Source organism: Macrotis lagotis, chromosome 6, assembly GCF_037893015.1.
Source record: "Macrotis lagotis isolate mMagLag1 chromosome 6, bilby.v1.9.chrom.fasta, whole genome shotgun sequence".
Taxonomy (NCBI): Eukaryota; Metazoa; Chordata; class Mammalia; order Peramelemorphia; family Peramelidae; genus Macrotis; species Macrotis lagotis.
Genome location: NC_133663.1, coordinates 191,800,140 through 191,818,996, shown reverse-complemented (window position 1 = coordinate 191,818,996; position 18,857 = coordinate 191,800,140). Strand labels below are relative to the sequence as shown.

At 36.6% G+C, this 18,857-nt stretch overlaps 1 protein-coding gene across 1 annotated transcript in view; it reads left to right on the top strand.

The window, feature by feature from the left end:
* Window positions 1–18,857, top strand: part of LOC141491330 (pinopsin-like) — a 291,048-nt gene that overhangs the window by 61,799 nt on the left and 210,392 nt on the right. Inside the window, exon 2 of the mRNA XM_074192172.1 lies at window positions 16,625–16,950. Within this exon, the coding sequence (XP_074048273.1) occupies window positions 16,625–16,950 (326 nt within the window). The remainder of the gene's footprint in view (window positions 1–16,624; window positions 16,951–18,857) is intronic.

The window sequence follows — 18,857 nt, the reverse complement described above, 5'->3', positions numbered from 1 at the left end:
TAGTTCATTGATTTCCTCTTTCTCTAATTTATTCATTTAAGTGTTTAAAGATATAATATATACCCTGACAGCTGCTTTGAGTGAATCCCATAGGTTTTGGTATGTTGTTTCATTATTGTCATTATCTAGGTTAAAATAATTAATTCTTGCTATTATTTGTTGTTTGATCCACTCATTCTTTAAAATGAGGTTATTCAGTTTCCAATTAGTTCAGGGTCTATATCTCCCTGACCCAATATTGCATATGACTTTTATTGCATTGTGATCTGAGAAAGATGTATTCATTATTTCTGCCTTCCTGCAGTTGATCATTAGGTTTTTATGCCCTAGTATGTGATCAATTTTTGTATAAGTGCCATGTACAGCAGAGAACAATGTATATTCCTTTCTATCCCCATTCAATTTCCTCCATAAGTCTATCATATCTAGTTTTTTCTAATAATCTATTTACCTCTTTAAATTCTTTTTTGTTTATTTTATGATTCAATTTATCTAGATCTGAGAGTGGGAGTTTGAGGTCTCCTACTAGTAGAGTTTTGCTGTCTATGTCTTCCTGTAGTTCTTTCAGCTTCTCCTCTAAGACTTTGGGTGCTATCTCATTTAGGAGGATATAGTTTCCTTCCTTATCTCTTTTAACGCTATGTACTTTTGCAGCTGCTTTGTCTTAGATAAGGCTTGCTACCCCTGCTTTTTTCACTTCAGCTGAAGCAAAATATATTTTGCTCCAACCTTTTACCTTTATATGTATCTCTCTGCTTCAAGTGAGTTTCTTGTAAGCAGCATATTGTAGGATTCTGCTTTGTAATCCAGTTTGCTATTTGCCTCCTTTTTAAGGGAGAGTTCATCCCATTCACATTTAAAGTTATAATTACTAACTCTTTATTGCCCTCCATGCTATCTTCCCTCTGTCTGTATTTTTCCCCTTCCCCCCTTATCCATATTCCCCAGTATTTTGTTTCTGAATATCACCCCTTTCAGTGTGTTTGCCCTCCTATATCCACCCCTCCCCTTTCTTTCCCTTTTCCCTTTTTCCCTTTTTCCTTCCCTTCCTTCTGTTAGTTCCCATTTTTTCTCCCCCTCCCTTTCTCCATCCTCCTCCCTTTCCCCCCTTTTAATACTTGAAAAGTAAGATGTTTTTGAAGTTACCTGAGTATGTGGGTAAGTTAACTTTAAGCCAAGTCTGATGAAAGGAAAATTCAGGTATTTCTCATCTCCTCCCTTCTTCCCCTCTATTACCATAGGTATTTTGCACCTCTTAATGTAATGAGATTTAACGCATTCAATCCCCTCCCTCCTCCCATCTCCTTCTTGTCCTCCTTTTTAATGAGGAGGTGTCTTTAAATCATTCTATCATTCTATTCTTGGCTGCATTCCAAGCTCCCTTGCTCTTCAGAATATCTTGTTCCAGGCCCTTCGATCCCTTAATGTTGATGCAGCCAGGACCTGTGTAATCCTTACTGTGGCTCTTTGGTATTTAAATTGTTTCCTTCTGACTTCTTGCAAGATTTTTCTCTTTTATCTGATAGTTCTGGAATTTGGCTACAACAGTCTTTGGTGTTTTCATTTTAGGATCTCTTTCCAGAGGGGATCAATGTATTCTTTTTTTTTTTTTTATTTAATATTTATTCTCATTTTGTACAAATAATTTTTTTATACATTAATAAAATATAATTGTTTAAGAGTAAATGAAGTACCCCTCCCCCATTAACATAGACTTGCTTGAGCAATAAAGTAAAGGGGAGAGAAAAAAATTAAAATTAAAAAAAATAATAGTAATAATTGTAGGTATGGACAGGTGGCGCAATGGACGGAGCACCAGCCCTGGAGCCATGAGCATTTGAGCCCACATCGGGCCCTGTAAACCCAACAATCACACAGCTGTGTGACATGCAAGCCACCCGAACCCCACTGCCCTGCAAAAAACAAAAAAAAAAGGAAAAAAAAGACCCAAAATAAAATAAAATAGTAATAATAATAGAGGTGGCTGGGTGGTGGACAGAGCATTGGCCCTTGAGCCAGGAGCGCCTGGGTCCAAATCTGGCCTCAGACACCGAACGATCACCCTGCTATGTGGCCCCAGGCAGGCCACCCAGCCCTATTTGCCCTGCACCCCCCCAAAATAATAATAATGATAATAATAATAAATGTGCTTGAGTCTTCGTTCCAACACTAACAACTCTGTGGTGGGTGGATCACATAATTTATGATAAGTCCATCACAAAAGTTACTTCCATATTTTTCCAACATTGCCATTGCTGATTGCAACTCCCTCCTTTCGTATTTCTCCACTACCATGTACTATATTTTCTCTCTTCTTTCACTTTGACTCTGCTGTGGGGTAGCTGAGTGGTGCAGCAGACAGATCCCAGGCTCTGGGGCCAAGTGGCCCTGAGCCCCCATAACACCCCTTAGGCCCAGTATCCACCTGGCCCTATCGTCTTGGACAGGCCATCCAATCCCAGCCCCTTGTAAGAAGTAAAAAAGAAAATGTGTTATATCTGAGCACTCTCCCACCATGGTCCATCCTCTTCTCCTTCATGCACATCCCCACCCCTTCTCCCTGTCCCCCTTCTCCTTATTCCAGATGCCTATACCCCATTGAGTATATATGCTATTTCCTCTCCTAACCACCTCTGATGAAAGCAAAGATTCCCTCATTCCCTCTTGCCTTCCCCCTTCCATATCATTGCAATAGCCCATTGTAATAAAGAAAAATATTATTATATGACATATCTTGGTTTATTCCCCCTCTCCTTTTTCTTTCTCCCATTACATTTCCCTTTTTTCTATTGACTCCATTTTTACACCATATTTTATCGTCAAATTCAGCTTTCTCCTGTTCTTCAACTATAAAAACTCCCCCTACCTGATCTATTAACTGAGAAGGTTCATGTATTATCAGTGTCATTTTTCTATGCAGGAATACATGCAGTTCATCATCAAGTCCCTCATATTTTCCCCCCTCTCCTCCAATCTCCATGCTTCACCTGAGTCCTGTATCTGAAGATCAGACCTTCTGTTCAGCTCTGGCCATTCCAAAAGGAACATTTGAAATTCCCCTGGTTCATTGAAAGTCCATTTTCTTTCCCTGGAAGAAGACATTCAGCCTTGCTGGGTAGTTGATTCTTGGCTGCATTCTAAGATCTTTTGCCTTCTGGTATATTATATTCCAAGCCCCACGAGCTTCCAATGTAGTTGCTGCTAAGTCCTGTGTGATCCTGACTGCATCTCCACGATATTTTAACTGTGTCCTTCTGGCTGTTTGTAATATTTTCTCTTTGACTTGGGAGTTCTGGAATTTGGCTATAATATTCCTAGGTGTTGGTTTTTTGGGATCTCCTTCTCAGGGGGATCAGTGCATTCTTTTCATTTCTATTTTGCCCTCTGCTTCTAGAATACAGGGCAATTTTCCTGTAGTAATTCTTTGAAAATGATGTCAAGGTTCTTTTCCTGATCATTACTTTCAGGTATTCCAATAATTTTTAAATTATCTTTCTTAAGTCTGTTTTCTATATCAGTTGTTTTTTCAATGATATGTTTCACATTTTCTTCTAATTTTTTCATTTTTTTTGGTTTTGAAGTATTGAGTCCTGGTTTCTTGTGAATTCAGCAATCTTCCTGAGTTCTATTCTTTGTCTGAAGAATTTGTTCTCCTCAGAGAGTTTTGTTATCTCTTTTTCCATCTGGCCAATTTTGCTTTTTATAGCATTCTTCTCCTCAATAACTTTTTGAACTGTTTTATCCATTTGACCTAAGCTGGTTTTTAGCATGCTATTTTCTTCAGCATTTTTTTGGATTTTCTTGACTAGGCTGCTGACTTCATTTTCGTGTTTTTCCTGCATCTCTCTCATTTCTTTTCCTAGCTTTTCTTCTAACTCCCTCATTTGATTTTCAAACTCTTTTTTTGAGCTCTGTCATAATCTGAGCCCAATTTCTGTTTTTGTTGGAGTCTTTAGATGCAGGAGCTTGGACTTACTCATCTTCAGACTGAGTATTTTGATCCTTCTTGGGCTCATACGCAAAATATTTCTCAATGGCATTCCTCTTGTTTCTCTGTTTGCTCACTTTCCCAGCCTTAGCCTGTTTTTGGGGTGCTTCTTGAGCTTTTGGGACACTCCCACAAGGGTCTCAGTGTGTGAGGCTCTGTCCTCCCTCCTGGTATTTAAATGAACATATGCGCCCCCCTCTGCCACGGGGTGAGGTGGAGGGGACCCTGCTGTTTTACGGGGGGGGGGTCTAGACTGCGATCAGGATCTGAATATGGTCAGAACTCCAGAGTCCTGTTCCAGGGGTAGAGGACAGAGCTCTGCAATCTCTCTCTCTCTCTCTCTCTCTCTCTCTCTCTCTCTCTCTCTCTCTCTCCTCCCTTCCCTAGGATCAATGGGCTCATGCCCTGGGGGCTCCTGCTTACTGGCTCCACCTGCTTGTGTTTCCTGGAACTCTGCTGTGCTGGCCACTCTGCTCTCTGTGTGCCCTGAGAGCTGGGCTTTATGTGCTCGCTCTGGCAGAGGTCCTCCCACTGTTCCCCCAATTTGTATCCAGTGCTCCCCAGGGCATAGGGGAAACTCCCCCACTGCTGTGAGTCACAGCTCCCAGCTCCCTGGGGCTGCCTCCGGGAGGCTGAAGTTCTTTCGCTCTGGCAGGCCACCCCTCTGGCTGGCCGCCCCTCCACCCCGGGAAGCAGAGCCTTTCTGCTCTTTTCCAGGTTACCTTGAGTAGGAGAACTGCATCATTGGGTCCCTCTGTGGGTTCTGTCTCTGGAAAATTTAGTTAGAGTCCTTAGCTTATAAATTTTATGAGAGAGCACCTAAGACAGGATCTGTTCTTGTTGCCATCTTGGCTCCACCTCCCCTCAATGTGTTATTTCAATAACTATTTTGTCTTCTGGTTACATGATATCAGGGTAATTTTCCATCACTAGATCCTGTAATATTAAGTCCAGGTGTTTCTCTTCCATGTTTTCAGGAAGTCCAATAATTCTCCGGTTGCCCCTCCTCAATCTATTCTTGAGGTCAGTGGTTTTGCAGATGAGGTATTTTACATTTTCTTCTATTTTTTTGTAGTTTTTTTCAAGGCAAAGCGGTTAAGTGGCTTGTCCAAGGCCACACAGTTAGATAATTAGTAAGTGTCTGAGGTCGGATTTGAACTCAGGCACTCCTGAATCCAGGGCTCTATCCACTGTGCCACCTAGCTGCCTAGCTGCCCCCATATTTTTTGGTTTTGTTTAATAGGCTCTTGCTGTCTCATGAAGTCATTAGTTTCCTCAGACTCCATTCTTTTTTTTTAGAGAGGAATTTTCTTCATTTACCTTTTGCAGCTCCTTTTCCAGTAGGTCCATTCTGTTTTTGAAAGAGCTTTCCATTTGACCAATTGAGGTTTTGAGAGAATTATTTTCTTTTTGCATTTCTTCAATTGAGGATCTGAGAGAATTATTCTCATTTTGTATTTGTCCAATTGTATTTTCCAATGATTTGTTTTCTTGTTGCAAGGCGTTAATTGAATCTCCCAAATTTTCCAATTAATTTTTTTTTTTTAGTTTTTGCAAGGCAATGGGGTTAAGTGGCTTGCCTGAGGCCACACAGCTAGGTAATTATTAAGTGTCTGAGGCCGGATTTGAAGTCAGGTACTCCTGACTCCAAGGCCAGTGCTCTATCCACTGTGCCACCTAGCCACCCCTCCAATTGATTTTTAAACTCCTTCCTTATTTCTTCAAGGATGTCCTTCTGTGCTGGAGACCAGATCATATTCTCCTCAGAGGTTCTAGGTCTCTCTGAGTTAGGGTTTTTTCCCTTCCAAGAATTTTTCTATGGATTCACCTTTCTGCTGACCTTTCTTCACATTTCTATGACCTTGAGTTGGGGTGGGGCTGGTTCACAGAGGTTTGCTGTTGGGATCCCTAGAGGCTTTACTCACTGAGTGCAATACCTCCAGCTGGCCAATAGAAGGTGCTGGTTGCTTTCTCTGGAGTGTCTGTGATCTTGATTGAGGCCTATGCCCTTAGCCTGGAGGGAGTGATTGAAGCTGTTAAATACTTTGTCTTCAATCAATGATGGGCTCTACCCTGGGATGAGGTCATCCTTCTCCCTATTGTCAGCTGGGCTGGTTCTTCGGCTCACACACCTGTTTCTGGGGCAGAAGGTCTGTAATTGTGTTTGTTTTGGGAAGAGACCTCAGCTGCAATGGAGGCGTGGACTCAGAGTTCCTCAGACCAGAGGAGCCCAGGGATGATGTCCACAGCTCTCCTGCACTGGAACTCTCCCCCTAGCCCTGTCCATAAGCTCCAACACCAGTGCCTCTGCTCCCTAGTTGACCCAAGCCCCCACGGTTGACCAGGCTCTAGCCAAGCTGATCAAGCAGGTCTGGTTCTCAGACTCTCAGGCTCCCGGGACTCCAACCTCACTGCTAATCAGGCTGATCTGCCGCTGATCCACTTATCTGCCCTCTGTGCCCTGACTCACCCAGGACCACGGAAAACAAATCCTGAGGTAGATTTTCTTTTTCCTGGCTTTTCTTTCTGGGTTTTGTGGGTTGGATCTCTGTTAAGAGGTTTGTTTCATATCATAGATGGGGAAAGATCAGGAGACTTTAGAACTGTGCCTGTCTTCTCTCTGCCATCTTGGCCAGAAGTCTCCATCCACTCTTTTTCAACACATTGAATATAACATAATTTTTAATCTCATTCATCTTCAGTCAATCACTATCTTTTAGTTGTTCCTTTCTTGTGTACAAAATGCCCTATGTCTTCCTTTCCCCCATCCTTAAATACAAAACAAAACAAAACAAAACCTCACTTAATCCAACATCTCTTCTAAATATCATCCTATTTCTTTCTTCTTCTTTATGATAAAACTTAAGAAGGATATTTGCAATCATCCTTTAACTGAAGCTATTCTCTCCAAATTAGCAATGGCATTTTAAATTGCCAAATTGAAAGTTCTTTTTTAAGTCCTCATCCTTGTTGACCAATATTTTCTGGATATTCTTTCCTCTCTAGATTTTTGTGATGCTGTTCTCTCCTGGTTCTTCTTCCATCTGGCACACCCTTCCTCTCAGTTTCTTTTGCTATCATCCAGGTCATTCCTATTAACCATAGGTGTTCCCTATGGTCTATCGTGGACCCTCTTGAATTCTCCCTCTATACTCTTTGTCCTGCAGTTCCTATAAGCTTGCTTATCATTTCTATGAAATGATCCCCAGATCTAAACTCTTTTATGAGCATTGACTTGGTTATACTTCTTTGAGTGAGAGGAGAAAAATTAAGACAATGAATATGTTTCTAAGATTTTAGAGGGAGCATGGTATAGTGGACAGAATTTAGTTTAGTTTATCTGTGAGACATTGAACAAGTCATATAATCATAGAAAGCCTCAGTTTCATATCTTGAAAGAAAGGAATAATAACACCAGAAGGTTGTGGGAACCAAATGAAAAAATTTATGTAAAATGTATTGTAAGCCTTAAAGCATTATACAGATTATCGATTTAAGCTCAAAAGAATACAACATATTGGCCAAGGAGTACAAATTGCTTTGATTCTATATTTGCCTAAAAATTATAAAGATGTGCCTTATAAGGAGAAAACAGAAACTAAGGGATCTGTATCTAAGTATTCTGGAGATTTTATTCCCAAGCCCTATCAACTTCTTTCTCCCCCTTTTCTTGTCTCTCCAGCATTAGCCATAGTTTAACAACCACTAATTTTCCAATAAAATGATTTTTTTTCATTAAGTCAGAATCATTCATTGAATGGTTTCCAATATAAATCTAAATAAATGTATATATATATATATTGTGTATAGATTCATATAAGCATATGCTATATGTAATGGATGTATTAAAATGTATATAAGTATATATAATGCATATGTAATATATAATATGAATACACACATATATCTATATCTATCAGAAAACATTCATGGTGATCTTGACTTTCTGACATTTATGAAGAAAGAATTATTTTATTGAATAATTAATGGTTATTAACTTTGACTACGAATGAAGGAATAGAATATGATTCACATATGAAACATTCACATATATGTACATGGGTATGTGTGTATATGTGTGTGTGTTTATTGATCTGAAGAAGCATTTTTGGCAAGTCACTTAACTTCTATCTCATTCCCTCATCTGTAAAATGGGGATAAAAATTACTCCTACTTCTCAGGATTTGGAATTAGATCTTCCTCACTCCAAGTACAGCAGTCTATCTATCATGCCATCTAACTGCAAATAATGAGGAGGCTATTGTCATTATTCAGCCAAAGACTTTTAAAAGCTGAATTGGTTTAATGAGGGTTCATGAAGATGTTATCTAACTCAGGGAAACGTTACCTTCTACATTTGACCTCTCTCTCTCTCTCTCTCTCTCTCTCTCTCTCTCTCTCTCTCTCTCTCTCTCTCTCTCTCTCTCTCCCTCCCCCCCTCTTCCTCCCTTCCTTTATTCTTTACTCTCTCTCTTTCCCTGACTTCCTCCCCCTCTATCTCTCTCTCCCTCCCTCTCTCCCTCACTTCCTCTCTCTTTCCTTGCCTCTGCATCTCTCTTTGATAGGTAAGAGATAGTATTGCTATGACCATGTTGTCCTTTTTCTATTCCTCAGAATAATTTAAGTCAGTCTTTTTTTGTTGAATTTGAACATAATGAATTTCTAATGTGATGTAGAAAAAGCATTTCTATGGGAATTTTCTTGCTGTCTGTTCTTTAAGGTATTTGTTTCCTTTGAAAGCATCTAAGGCCTTACAGAAAGTTTGATAAAAGAAGAATTTAATAGGTAAAGAATATTACATCGTCTTCTCAATATACTGTGTTGAACTTGAATATTTTAGGGATTTGTGTACACTGATACAAATCTCAAGGATGCTCTGGGCTTGGTTTGAACCTCTGATAAATAAAGACAATGGTAAGATGGAAACCATTCCAGATGACTCACTGTGATATGGAAGCAACATTGATGTCTTAAAGACTATGACAATGAATGCCAAATTCTGTCATATTCCACAGAGCTGAAGGGACTTTGGATAAATGTTACTAATGTTTGGTTTTGAGGAATTAATGTCACTCAGTTCAAGTAATTCATAAAAAGTTTGGATGTAGTCCACCTGGCAAAGTTGTAGAGGGATTATAATCAACATCACTACAAATTGAAACAAAAATTATAAAACCACAGATCTTTGAAGTAAGTAAATAAGAAGGGACTACCATGTTAGTTCTATGAACCAGAAAAAAATATATATGGAGCAGACAGGGATAACAAGTTCTGACCAGTGTAAGATAGTATTTTAGATTGGCTTTAAATTTCTTTCCTGAGTCTCATGGTCTCTATCTGGGAAAACAAAGGATAAGGGAAAGAATGGAGAGCATGGATGGATCCAACTTTAAATTGTGTGTAGGTGTGTGTGTGTGTGTGTGTGTGTGTGTGTGTGTGTGTGATGACAAACTGCTTTATGTATAGAACTGTGCAAGCACATGTGCCAAAAGAATTAATTCAGATATAGTCTTATAATCTAGTACAAAGAATATGCCATGTACTCTATTCAGTGGATAAATGGACTTGGAGTCAGAAAGACATGCATTCACAACCTTCCTCAGGTACTTAGCTGTGTGATTAAGTCATTTTACCTCTTTCCTTCTTCATTTTCTCATCTGTAAAATAGGAATAATAATAGTACCTACTACCAAATGAGAATATATGTGCAACTGTTTTACAAACTTTAAAGTCCTATATCATGCTAAATATTATATAATCCTTAATTATTAAACACCTAACAATTGTAGCATATGTAATAGGAACATAAAAAGATACTAATTGCTAGGTAAGATCTGAGCAAAAGAAAGTTCTCCAAAAACCTGTATTCCAAGTTTTGAGTGAAACCTATCAGAAGCAATTGGAACATTAGATATTCCTTTTTAGCAATAAGAGTAAGTAGAAAGTCTAACAATTAAGATAGTGGTTCTGGGTGCTTCAAAGTTCTATTTTGTATGCCCTCAGTTCCTGTAGATCAGTCAATCAACAAGTGCTTATTTAATATCTATTATGTACATGGCATTGTGTGAGATGTAACAAAAATGAGAAGAACTTTAAGAAAAGAGTTGTTAATTATATTCTGGTGATTTGAAAAGTGCATGACTTCAAGAGAGAAGATGGAAGATGTCAACCTCACTTCAGGCTGCTGAAGGAAAAGAATCTGGGAAGCAGCTGACATGAGAAGATCAGGAAGTCCCCATCATATCTCCAACCCCAGCTTTCTGTATCAGAGTGTGAAATTTTCCCTTGGGTGAAATGAAGGTTTCTATCTGTTGGTTGGACTGTTGTTACCTTGTTCCAAGTGGGAGAGTTCCTTCACTGTGTACCCCGCCCCTAGTATTTTTCTCCTATGTATACTTCCCCCCTCTTATTTATGTTTTACTATGATTCAGATAATGTGTTTATTAATTAAAAAAAAAGGAAAAGAAAGCATATGGGACTTGGAGTCAGAGTATCTAGATTCTATGTTATTTCTTTAATTGTTCTAGAATTTTAGATATCACCTTTCAGTTTATTCATATACAAAATGAGGATAATACACATACCTCTCCAATATGTTTGTGATGAGGATTAAAAATAAATACATGCTTTTTAAAGTAACTATTTTAGCCTTGGCACTTGTTTTCTTGATGTTGGGGTTCTTTTCTGAGGTAGCATTTGAATTGACTTCATTAACTAATTCCTGTTTTGTGTATATCTATATATGTATTTTGTCTCCCAGTAGACCTATATATGTATATATTGTAGAGCAGGGACTGTATTTTTTTCATTGTACCTCAAGCTCCAAGTATAATGCTTGACACATAATAGATACTTAATGAATAATTGCTCATTTGATTGGTCTCAGTATAGAGGTACTTTTTTGATGTTGCACATAGACACATGTGTGGTCTGCCATGAATGAACATATTTCCTTAGATTCTCTTTTCCAATAATATTTCAGAGTTATTTTAAACTGACATTTTATTTTATTTTTCCACTTACATGATATGAAAAATTTTTTGCATTCATCCACATTCAAATTTATAAGTTACACAATATTCCTCCATCCACCCATCCTACTTCATCCCCTCAGCAGTGAACAGTCTAGTGAACATTGAGCATATATGTTTTTGTTGAACAAGTTTACATATTAGTTATTTTTATATGAAGAATTAGGACAAAGGGAAAAGAAAGAAAACCATGAGATAGGAAGGAAAAGCATAAGAGAAATTTTTTAAAAGTGTACATAGTTTTCTATTCAGATTTTGTAGTTTGTTTTTTGTTTTGTTTTGTTTTTCCTCTGGATGCAGACGGTGTTGTCTATAACAGGTCTCCTGGGGTTGTCTTAGCTGAGAGGAATTGCATTCATCAAAGTTGATGAACTCACAATGTTGTTGTTAATGTGTACAGTATTTTCTTGGTTCTTCTCCCTTCACTCAGCATCAGTTCCTGTAATTTTTTCTGTAATGGTTTCTTATGGAATAATAGTACTCCAAAACATTCATATACCATAACTTTGTTCAGTCATTCCTTAGTTGATGGGCAGCTACTCAATTTCCAATTCTTTGCTACTACAAAAACAGCTATGAATGATTTGGAAATGTGGAAAATTTTCCATTTTTTATGATTTCTTCTAGATATTGGCCTTGTATTGGTATTGCAGAGTCAAAGGGTATGCTCAGTTTTATTGCTCTTTGGGCATAGTTCCATAGTGTTCTCCAGAATGATTGGATTAGTTCACAACTCCACTAACAATGCATCAATGTCTCCATCCTCCCACCCCTCCTCCAACATTGATTTTTCCCTTCTTTTTCATCTTAGCCATCTGAGCATGAGGTAGTTGTTCCATATATGTGAAAAGTGTTTTACATATATAAAGGCAGATCTAAACAACTGTATTCATACTGTTTATGGATTTTATTTATTTGAGTTTTACAATTTTTCCCCAATCTTACTTCCCTCTCCCCACCCCCCCACAGAAGGTATTCTGTTAGTCTTTACATTGTTTCCATGGTATACATTGATCTCAGTTGAATGTGATGAGAAAGAAATCATATCCTTAAGGAAGAAAAATAAAGTATAAGAGATAGCAAAATTATATAATAAGATAATTTTTTCCCCTAAATTGAAGGTAATAGTCTTTGGTCTTTCTTCAAACTCCATCTTTATTTTATTCTTATAAACATTTAGAGTTATAAAATTTCCCCATAAAACTGCTTTGGCTATATTCCATGAATTTTGGTATGATGTCTCATTGCTATCATTTTTCTTGGATTAAATAATTGATTATTTCTATGATTTGATGTTTGATCCATTCATTCTTTAAAATTGTTATTTAGTTTCTAATTAGTTTTGGTTTATCTTTCCTTGTCCTTTTATTATATGTAATTTCTATTGTATTATATCTGAAAAGTATGGATTTATTATTCCTGCCTTTCTGCATTTGATTTCATGGTTTTTATGCCCTAGTGCATGTTTAATTTTGGTATAGATGCTAAGTACTTCAGAGAAAAAGATATATATTTTTTCTATCCCTATTCAATTTTCTCCAGAGGTTTATCATAAATAAATTTTCTAAGATTTTATTTACCTTCATTTTTATTATCACTATCTGTATAGTAGCTTTCTGTTGATAGTGCTCTTTTAGTGTTTTGCTCATTTTTAGTATTGAGCTCTGTTCCTGTAGTTTGGGAGTATAGGCCTGAGATTTTTGTGCAAGGGCTGGGGTGTGAACCCTGGCTTATCACTGGCCAAGATGTTTCTGCACAGCCCAGGCATTGGCTATGCAGAAGTTTGTTTCCGCCTTTATGTCCAGGCTCTGACTTAAAGTCTCCTACTGTCTTCCCTGTTCTCCTTTACCAACCTGGACTTTACTTCCACTTTCCCCCCCTGAATTCACAGACCTTCACTGAAGATCTTCCATGATGATTGCAATTGAAAACTTGCTTCAGTCTTTTCTTTTCTTTTCTTTCTTTCTTTCTTTCTTTCTTTCTTTCTTTCTTTCTTTCTTTCTTTCTTTCTTTCATTCATTTCTTCCTTCTTCTTCTTCTTCTTCTTCTTCTTCTTCTTCTTCTTCTTCTTCTTTTGCTGGGACCTATAGCTTTAATGTTTGTGTAGAGGCTTCATTTAATTTTGTGTAGGGAAAAGATCCAGGAGCATGCTAGCTTCATCTCACCATCTTAACTCTGCCCTGGAAGTCCAGAGTCATTACTTATATGGAGCAACCAAAGAGCAGTTTTTATACCTATTGCTTTACTAGCATGCTATTTTTAGTTTATCTTTTTTTAAGTTTTTTTTTTTGCAAGGCAAATGGGGTTAAGTGGCTTGCCCAAGGCTACACAGCTAGGTAATTATTGTCTGAGACCAGATTTGAACCCAGGTACTCCTGACTCCAGTGCCAGTGCTTTATACACTGTGCCACCTAGCCGCCCCTATTTTTAATTTATCTTTATACAATCTTAGCCAAGCAATGGAATGAGAGTTGGAAAGAGGAGTCTGGCTTATTCATTTTAGCCTGATTGTTTGGAGGGGAAAAGGTATAATGAAAGAGATTAATTATTTAAGGCTATCATCACATTGTTTTTGTTCAGGCATTCAGTTGTATTGGATTCTTGATGATTCCATGGATCGTAGTATGCCTCACCCTTCTATCCTTCCTTTCTCTTAAAGTCCATCCAAGTTCATGTTCATTATTTCCATGATATTATGTATCCATTCAACTGCCACCCCTTTTACTTTTACCTTCAATTTTTTCTAACACTTTCTTTTCTAATGAATTCCATCTTCTTATCATGTGGGAAAAGTATTTAAACTTCAGCTACAGTATTTGGCCTTCCAATGAATAGTCTGAATTGATTTCTTTAAAAATTAACTGATCTGATCTTGCTTTCAAGGGGGTTTCAAAAATTTTCCTTAGCAACATAATTTGAAAGCATGGATCTGCACTGTGCTCAGCTTTCTTTATAGTTCAAACCTTCACAGCCATACATTGCTTCTGGAAAAGGAAAATGTACTGGGTGCTAAAAATCTTCTGAATTGAATTTGATATGATCTATAGCCATTAAAAGTTATTCTGTGCTTAAATGTATTGCCTTCTAATCTAAATTACTCTATGACAGTAAGAGGACTATAGATTTTTTTCAGCACTTATGGCTGGAAATCTTGTATATCAAAAACTGAATCCTATAGAGAATGCCAAACTATGTATCACATTTTTGCAACTCAGTCATAAAAAGTAAAACTGAAATGGCTCTTTCCAGAATTATATATCTTTAACAATTTTCTAGCCACAGAAAAGAAAATTTTTTTTCTTTACACAAAAGAGAATTTATATCTTATGAGTAATAGCAATAGTAATAGCAAATGCAATTATTGATTAATGACTATCAATAGCACTCCCATCTAATAATTAGATTTCAGTTCTGCTGAATTTATTGTTTTGAAATCTACTCAGGGAAAATATATTTAAAATCTCCTTGAAATAGCAATATTGAGATATACTGAGTATGGAATTGTAATAAAAATAAACCTAAGAAATTTCTGTCAGCAAAACACTAAAGTGACTGGGAACAAATAGAAAACAAAATTGACATAATGATTTTTATTAAAATGGGGTTTTTCCAGAGCTTGGATGTTAATTATGTCTCAGAGTGGCATGGTAGTCCTTTCATACTTCTGGATCTTCACTCATGTTGTTTCTTTGCCATCTTGAGTTAACTTCTTCATGACAAACCCTACACTTTCATCTAGTCCTTACTCAACAATGGGAATCATTCTAATAATGCATTAATTGATCCCTTTAAGGTTTACAAAGTACCTACCTCCTAATAGCCCTCTGAGGTTGGTTGGTGTTAGGAAAATCTGATTAAATCTACCTCAGTTATATCTGACGGACTTTGAGCAAGTCACTCAAGCTCTTACTGTTCCAGGTAACTCTCTAAAGTACTAAATTGCAAATATATTGCTGAACTACAAGGGTAGAATGAATTTTTTCATTATAAGTACCTTAATTAAATAAAATCATAGAGCCAACTATTTCTTCATCCTTTCCCAAGCTATTAAAAAGAAATTGAAACAATATTACAAAATAGTACATAATAGATCATATGCATATTATACTTGATGTTGATAAAGCCCTTTTCATAAATTATCTTATTAGCAGAAAGCCTTTTCCATACTGTCCCCTGCTGGTACTTTCCTTTCTAAGATTACTTTCCATTGATGTTGCTCCTGAAGCAGCTAAGTTGTGCCTTGGATAGAGTACCAGGAGTGGAGTTAGAAACTTCCTGATTTCAAATATGGCCTCAGACACCTACTAGCTTGTGACCCTGGGCAAGTCTATTAATCCTGTTTGCCTATTTTTTTCATGAAGGAAATGGTCACCCCCTCCAGTAACTGCCAGGAAAACTCTAAATGGGATCCTGAAGAGCTGAACATGACCAAAACAATTAACAACAACAACAAAAAAATAAGAATGAGGACTTGCAAGGGGCAGACTTGAATATGATAAGAAGACAGGAACTATCTCACTTTAGCATCTAGAACATAACCTATCACATAGTAGAAGATAAATGAATGTATGTTTGATTAAAAATTCAATTAGGACTTGGATATTGGAGAGTTAAACTAAGAATTTTTTGGTATATTATTAATACTAACCAGTATAATTTGACCAGTAGACTTGACATTTCTGACCTTTCAGGCTAGTTTGGTCTTTCATGGCAAATTCTGGAATCTTTATAGATGGAAGTAGCAAACACATTGCCCTTGGGCCACATCTAGTCTACAATATTCTGCTGTAGCCAGAACTAGATTAAAATGTAACTGGGAATATTTAACAAAGTAAATAAAAACATACTTAAACATAGACAATCTTATATGTGGTATTTGAAGTCAATATGTGGTCTGCACGGATTTTTATCTGTGATTTAGTTGCCCTCAAATTTGAGTTTGACACTTCTGATTATAGCAACCAAATGGAGGGTAAGTGTCAAGGTCTTTCCAAAAGAAATTTTGGATTTTATGAATCCTTTGAGATCATAAAAAGACAGAGTCTATACAGAGGCAATAAGAGTAAAAAAATTATGCAGTTTCTAATGTCACGTTATTTTAAACTTAACAATTTGATCCTCAGCCTTGTGAGAGAAAAATGGCAGGGTATGCCATTTTATAGATAGGAATCCTAGATTTATATGATTTGTACTAGAACCAGGACAACAGTGTGAATTTTTTTGACACCCAGGTTTTTTGCTTTTGCTACTATACCATGCATAGTGAGATATACTATGAATCGGGGTGGAATATCATCTTGATTTTTCTCTTATTTTTCTTTCTCATCCACTTATCACTCTGTCCTAATAAATGTGTGGTTGTAGGGAAGATTCAGTGCATATCAAGGTTGTATGTATGTCTGTATACATGGACATATTCATATATGTATGTACACAAGAGACAAGTGTATATATATATGTATGGTGTCGTATATGTATACATGTTTAGATATATAAAAGATAAATAGATAAATCTCTATATTCACATGATGCTGTGCATAGATGCATATGTGAATGACTGTTCCATTATATTATGTTTAACTAAACTTTGAATGATTGGTTGCAGGTATTGTGTCTCTGATTTCCTTGGCCATCTTGTCCTATGAGCGCTATAGGACCCTCACCCTATGCCCTAGACAAGGGGCAAACTACCAGAAGGCACTATTGGCTGTTGCTGGCTCGTGGCTGTATTCTTTGGTCTGGACTGTGCCACCTCTGATTGGTTGGAGCAGTTATGGAACTGAGGGAGCAGAGACGAGCTGTTCAGTGCACTGGACCTCAAAATCGGTAGAATCTGTATCCTACATCATGTGTCTTTTCATCTTCTGCCTGGTCATTCCCATCTTGATTATGGTCTATTTCTATGGACGACTTCTGTATACAGTCAAGCAGGTGAGTCATCCTTCATTTTAACCTAATTAAGATGAAAAAAAATGCTTTCAATCTTATTTGTGACAAGTTGTTATTTTAACTTAATAATTTTATTATAACAAGTCTAAATGATCAACTATATGTTTACAGATATTTATATCTTAAAATTAATTTCTTTGTATATTTTGTCTTTCTATTCATTCATTTGTGCTTAAATTTTCCTTTTTTAAATTGATGATTATAGTCTGTTCTAGTTCTACTTTATTTCACAATAGTTTCATCTATTTATTCAAATTCTTTTACATACCTCATGCTTATAATTAATGACATAGTTATAATCCACAACTTTGATATCAATTAATTTAATCAGCCATTTGTCCATTTTGTATATTTAGTTTTTTCTGAATTCTTTTGAAGAGTTGGCTCTATTTTTTTCTTAACATTGAGGACACATTCTAATAAAAGTATTAGGAAAATCAAAAAAGCATGATTATTTTTGTGGCTCTTTGTGCAAAAGATTGGCCTCAAAAAATTGCCCACTTGCAGTATATGAGTGTAATTGCTTCTCTACAACCACTGCAATATTGCATTTTGTCATTTTTTAATTTCATGATTAAGTTACCCAGAACACACACACACACACACACACACACACACACACACACACACTTCATCCATGACTAGATCTTTTGAAGAGTGACTAGTTTTTAATTTCTTGAGCCTGAATAAAGGGAGTTGATGTGGTTTTGGTCCCTCTTATCCAGTGATTCCTAAAAGTTGAATAACTGTTTCTTAATTTTCATATTTCTATCTGATTTCTCAAGTAAGTGGAAAGGGAACTGGGGAATGAAGGCCCTTAGAGGACAGTCATCCCGAACAATATGAACATAAAGGGAGCTGAGTATTTGCTAGGGCAGGAACCTTAGATCTCTCTCCCTTCATAGCCTCAGATTTAATGTGAGGCTAGAGAGTGGCTAATCTGGAGATGAAATTCTGGATCTGCCATTTATTTGGTATGGAAAACTCCTAGTATGAACTCCATTCGTTGTCTAAGGAACTTTCCCATGATTATATAGATAACAAGTTTCAGATATAGAACTTGAACCCAGGTCGGATGGGCTTTAAGAAGGACAAAAGTTTTGGTAGCCTATTCTAGTAATTATTATCAGTTAAAATAAAGCTAGATGAAAGAATAATAATGAAGCAAAACATTGCATGTTATTGAAATAATTAATTTCTCAACTTCTTAAATTGGTTATCAATAATTATAAATGGGTAATGAATATTAGAAATAATGATTCTGATTATGATAATTTTATATAGATGGATTAAAAACTTGAAAGTAAAGTCATAGCAAGGGCATTTACATGATGAAAATGTACAGGAGGATAGTAAGTAGAAGAAAACTGGAAAAAATCTTTAAAGATTGTTGTAACTATTTTCATCAACAGTAATAATAGAAACATAACACTTAGTCACTAATATCACTATCCAAGAAGTACTATAGAAGAGGAAGAAAGGTTATTAAATAGAATAAAAATCAAATAAGAAGCAAAACAAGACCAAAAGTACATAGAGATCCATGTTGCAAATGACACAATTATACATGCATTAAGTTATCAATTTATAGATTATCTGAAGGAGAAAAGATGTGGGAAAAATTTTCTATTGTATTATTACTGAAAAAAAGATGATTGACAGTACTGATAACCACTGACTAATATACCTACTTTCCCATCTATACCAAAATTTTATTAGAATCATCTATGCATGCATCAAGGTTGTCCATAATGGTGGCACTACTCAGAATTTTACAGGCAATATTCTTCAATAGCCCATATCTTTGTTATGAGAGAAAGAGCGAGAGAGCAAGTGAGCGAGCGAGCGAGAGAGAGAGAAATAGATCAAAATATATGGATAATACAGAA